Source organism: Mesocricetus auratus, unplaced genomic scaffold (assembly GCF_017639785.1).
Source record: "Mesocricetus auratus isolate SY011 unplaced genomic scaffold, BCM_Maur_2.0 Super-Scaffold_100033, whole genome shotgun sequence".
NCBI classification, from domain to species: Eukaryota; Metazoa; Chordata; class Mammalia; order Rodentia; family Cricetidae; genus Mesocricetus; species Mesocricetus auratus.
The window spans coordinates 15,971,109-15,976,252 of record NW_024429213.1 but is presented as its reverse complement, the minus strand read 5'-3'; the positions used below and the strand labels follow the sequence as shown (position 1 = coordinate 15,976,252).

General features: G+C 44.8%; 1 protein-coding gene across 1 annotated transcript; it reads left to right on the top strand.

The window, feature by feature from the left end:
- Positions 1 to 3,031: 3,031 nt before the first annotated feature.
- Positions 3,032 to 3,840, top strand: LOC121135231 (spindlin-2-like). Its single transcript, XM_040733716.1, has one exon. The coding sequence runs from the start codon at positions 3,038 to 3,040 to the stop codon at positions 3,785 to 3,787; it is 750 nt and encodes a 249-aa protein (XP_040589650.1). The 5' UTR covers positions 3,032 to 3,037; the 3' UTR covers positions 3,788 to 3,840.
- The last annotated feature ends 1,304 nt before the right edge of the window (positions 3,841 to 5,144 follow it).

Below are 5,144 nucleotides of genomic sequence, written 5' to 3'. Positions count from 1 at the left end.
AAAGAGTTCCAGGACAGCCTTCAAAACAGTACAGAGAAATCCTGTCTCAAAAAACAAACAAAAAAAAGATTTTACAATGAAATGACTCTTTTTCCCATTGTCTGTGAATGTGAAAGCATTTATCCGCTAAACTGTTAGACAGCTCTAAGTTTTTCTAGGGTGAAAGTGACAACACAAAGTAGAAGACTGAGGAAAATTTGGCTTTTGGTGGCATAACAGTGTATTTGCATGCCAGGACTGCTTTAACAAAGTAGCATAGACTTAGTGGCTTAAACAAAAAATAACTTATTTTCTCAAAATTGTGAACTTCCTAAGACTGAATAAAAGGTTTGTCTTTTTTTTCAGGGCATTTCTCTTAGATTCTAAGCGTTGGTCTCCACTAATGTCTTCGGATGACCTAATCTGAGTATCCCTGTATTCTAATTTCTTATAAGAACTCCAATTATATAGGGTTATAACAGATATATTTGATTGAATTTGCCTTAATTACCTGTATAAAGACCCCATCCCCCAAAAATGTCACATTCTTAGGGGCTTTGTGCTGAAATTAAAATAAGACTTGATAGGGCAATAATTCAGACCTTAACAATGTGTACCTAGATTAATAACATGCTGCATTTGTCAAACACTTCAAACAAAAAAATCCGTTAATTGAAAAAAATCTTATTTTGTTTTACTGAAATGTAATAGAAAGCACCCTTATACAGCATCTAATATTATTTCCAGATTCAAAGGTTGTCTACCACAAAATATACATAAACAGAAAGGACAGGAAAATGAATCACCAAAGCAGTGTATGATGAACTAACCCAATTTATTTATAAATTGAAATCACAATGACAATAATTTACAATTAAAACTAGGTAGGTTTTTTTTTCAAAAGCAGGTTTTCAGATATAATGTATACATACGCACTGTTTTAAAGAAACACAGAGCAGCTGGGTGGTAGTGGCAAATGACTTTAATCCCACCACTGGGGAGGCAGAAGCAGGCAGATCTCTATGAGTTGAGGCCAGTCTTGTCTACAGAAGTGAGTTCCAGAACAGCCCAGTTTACACAGAGAAACCCTGTCTAGAAAAAGAAAGGCAATTTGAAACATGTTAACAGGTGTGTTTGTCAATATGCTATACAAAAAACTATGCCTGTGCCTAATGTAACTGAACTGAGCTACAAGTTGGGATTATGTGACTCTGGATATCCTTATCATCATAGGGAAAATCATTATTAGTGTACATTAATTAATGTCTATTTATAAATATGCACAGAGTGTATACACAAAATGATCTATTCCTGAAACGTATTTATGACCAAACTTTGTGAACTTTGTGTTTATGTGTGAATTGGACAGTGTAAGCAAGGGGCACAGTAAAGAGACTACTGAGGTGGCTGTTCCAGGGTAAGGATGGAAGGTTTTTATTGTAGGTAAGAGAAAAAGAACATCCAGGGGCATCTGGAAGAATCCAGAATAATGAGAAAATAAAAAAGACTGCACATTGCCAAGGTCTAATGCAGGGCATGGAAAAGTTATGTGGGTTACAAAAGATAATGAGTAGCTGTGGGTAGGGAAGCCCATGATCTGAAGCAGCCTGGGAGTTTAGGAGAGGGGAGCAAGTGAGAAGGGCCAGGATCTAGACCTGGACTTTAAGGTGTTTAACAAATATGTGTGAAAAGGTACAAAAGCTGTCTGAGGGCCAGCAAGGGCTTTGATATGCAATCAGAAGAATATGTCAGTAGCTAGTCATTTGACCCTCAGGCAGAGACAATGGAAATGACTCCTTTGGGCTAACAAACCAGTTTCACTGGTTCCTGAGGAATGCTGACTTTTATCTAACCACCAGAAATTCTATTATATTTCAGTTTGAGCTAACCTTAGAAGCAATTTTGGAACAAGTCAGTGGTCCTGCCTTTTAGGGAGGAGAAGTAGTATACACTTTGGACCTTAGGACCTTACTATATGACAAAGCAATTAAAGAATTTCAGAAACAAAAGTACCTGAAGCAACAGTATGAGAAAGCCCAGAGAAGAGAATGAAACAGGGCTCACAGTAATGAACACGGGGAAATAAGAGAAATGCAAGAGGTGCTCCAGACCAAAACAAAAGCAAACAAAAAACAACCACCAACAACAGCAGCAAAAAAAGAGCCCTGCAAAATCAAGCACAAATGAGAAAAGACTCAAATAAACACTCAGAATAAGAGAGGTGCACAGTTGGTTAACTCCCAGGTGCCAGTGCAGCTGCCTCCACCAGAGGACAGCAGAAGGACCCACCAGCCCACCAGCGGCAGGACACCACCAGTGATCCCATAGCCTGCCCTGATATCATTCAGGACAGTCTTGGTGGGCAGACAAGCGGGCAGGCTGGTGGTTCCTTTCTCTGGGCTCTGGCGAGCCCTGCCTAGTATGGGCACTCTCGCCTTGGACTTTTAAGGGAGGCGGTTGTCTGATCCCCGCGTGCAGAGTCCCGGAACCCCACTACAGGATGCCCTGCGAGACCAGGTCCTAGGTGGGCACCAGGCAGGAGCTGTGTGGGAAGGGACCGGCCTAAGGGACAAACAGAGTAGCACTGGGCACATGGAGCACACAGGGAGGAGGACCTGGGCGGCTATAGGGGCCAGGCGTAGATTCGGAAAATAGCACAGAGGAGCCAGGATGTGAGTACCTGAAAGTAGCCAGGGTCCCCAGGTGGGGATGCTCAGGGCACTGAGGTGAAAAGGCAAGGTGAAGAGAGGAGAGGCTCTTTGCCACATTTCTCCTCCTCCAAAGAGGTTAATGCCTGGGGCCATGGGCTCAGGCAGCTGAGCCTAAGAGTGGCCAGTTCTGGTGAAGCTGAATTCCTAATCCTGCTGGTTATCTGCCACCCAGCTGGGGCCCAGGGAAGCTAGAGCAGCAGAGAACAACAGCAGGTGTATAGCCAGGTTTGTCCTCAGGCTTCTTGGGGGCAGTTAGGGACCAACACAGGTGCTTAGGCTTCCCACTAGGAGAAGTTGGCCATTTGGCCCCTTAGCTAATGGTCTCCTCCTTTTTCCCCTCCTCAGCCATGGACCCAGGACCCAGCAACCTGAATTCCTGGAACCAAGGGATCGAAGGGCAACCCAACATGCGTACTGAAGGACACCATGACTCTAACACCAACGAGGTTGCAGAACCCATCGCAACAAACGCTGCCCAACATAGCATCGTGGGCTGCAGAATTTCCCACCAGTGGAAAGAAGACTGGCGAGTCACCTACTGGAAGGGAGTCGTTGTAGATCAGATAGCTATAAACCCCTCCCTATATCTGGTCAAATATGATAATGTCGATTGCGTGTATGGATTGGAACTTTATAAAGATGAGAGGATATTGTCCCTTGAAGTTCACCCAGAAAATGTAGACACATCCCAAGTCTCCGATCCCATCCTTGCTGATACCATCATTGGCAAATCAGTGGATCACAGGTTTGAGGGAGAACAAGGGAATTCTAAATTATGGAGAGGGCTGGTTCTAGATCAGGTGTCAGTCATGAAATCCTGGTTTTATATTACTTATGAAAAAGACCCAATCTTATACATGTACCAACTTGGCGATGATTTTAAAGAAGGTGACCTCCGCATTGTGCCACATGTAGAAGTACCTCCACTTAACTTAGATCTTGAAATTAGAGGCAAATATGTGGTGTATGGCCAGAAAGATGGAACCACCAAAATTGGCATGATAATCCACAAAGTTGATTCAAGACCCTCTGTATATTTTATAAAATTTGAAAATGATTTCCATATCTATGTTTATGATTTGGTGGAGAAAATCTGATTGATTGGCAAAGCAATGACTCCACTGTGAAATAAAGTTGTACTTCCTAGATACACAGAGACTGCTGCTTCTGAGTGTGCTGGCAGCTCACCGTGGGCTTAACGGTTGGATGTCCTGTCAAATACACATTTCTGTGGGTATGGGGTGCTGTCTGTGAGCAGTTTGCCTTGTGGAAAAGGCTGGGAGTGTTCGGTGGGTGGGGCAGGGAAAGATGGAACAGCTGTCAATTCAGCCTGTGAGAGAAGTGAGCTTGTATCATAACCAGCCATCTAAACATGGAATGGGACTTAGTTGGTCTGGTCTTGGGGGGAGGAGGAGAAGGAACTAGAGATGGGCTGTGGAGGAGGACACAGGAGGAGGGGACTGCCTAGGGAGAGGTGGAAGGGATCCACAATGAGACAGAAGCCAGAATGAGGGGAGGGACAGAGTGAAGGAAGAAGAAACATAGGTTGGGAAGGGAGGAGTGACAAACAGAGTGAACTTTCTGGCACCTTCTGGCTCCAGAAAGCAGAAGGACTTGCTAGAAGAATACACAGAGCAGTGTAAAAGAGGTACACAGTAAGGGGACTCAAGGTCTGCTTGGCAAGTAGGACCCTGAGGAGAGACAGGCTCTGGGACTAGAGAGGCCAGGAGGATCCATGCCTAGGATGTAGAGACACTTAAAGGAGGTAACTGTGGGAGGAGCAATTCCAGGAAGCATGGCTTTTTGAGGCATCCACATTCTTCTCTCTGTCCAGTGGTTACCTAGCAAATGAAGTACAAGCGTTGGAGGGCCACTGAAGGGCCTTTCCACAGGGACTGCTGGGACGATGGAACCAAAAGTCAAGTTTGTACCTGCATATCAGACTGGTCTGGTTTCAGAGAGTCTGACACAATCTGAAGCCTAAGCAAACTAGCGAGAGTTGCAGGCTAGCTCTGGGCAAGGGGCAAGTACTTCCTTTGGGAAAATGGATCATTGGTTAACCAGGAATAGCAATAGTGTCAACGTCCTTCCTCTTGCTGGAAGAGTCCTTGCCTTCCTTGGGGAGGGGGCATCTGTTGATTGTACCTCATGTCCCCATGGTCTAGAGAGAACTTGGCAGTCCATGCTCTGTCACAGCTGCCTGAAGCCACAAGTGGCTCCATTCAGTGTTCAGGCAAAGGGAATCTGGCCCTCCTTAGGCATTCCATTGCAAGTAGATTCCCCACAAAGTCTGTAGCACCTGCCACCTTCTAGGTTCCTCCTATCCAAACTAGCTCCCCCTTGTTTCTTAAACTCAGAGCCAACCCTAATGGAGATGTGTTGTGTGCACCTCTCCTTTAGGAGAGGGTGGTATGACCACCAAGAGATTGGGTAGGGCTGGGAATTGTGGCATTG

What these genes read in the sequence shown, in the direction of transcription:
- LOC121135231 (XM_040733716.1), top strand. Translation starts at nt 3,038, where the DNA reads ATGGACCCAGGACCCAGCAACCTGAATTCCTGGAACCAAGGGATCGAA.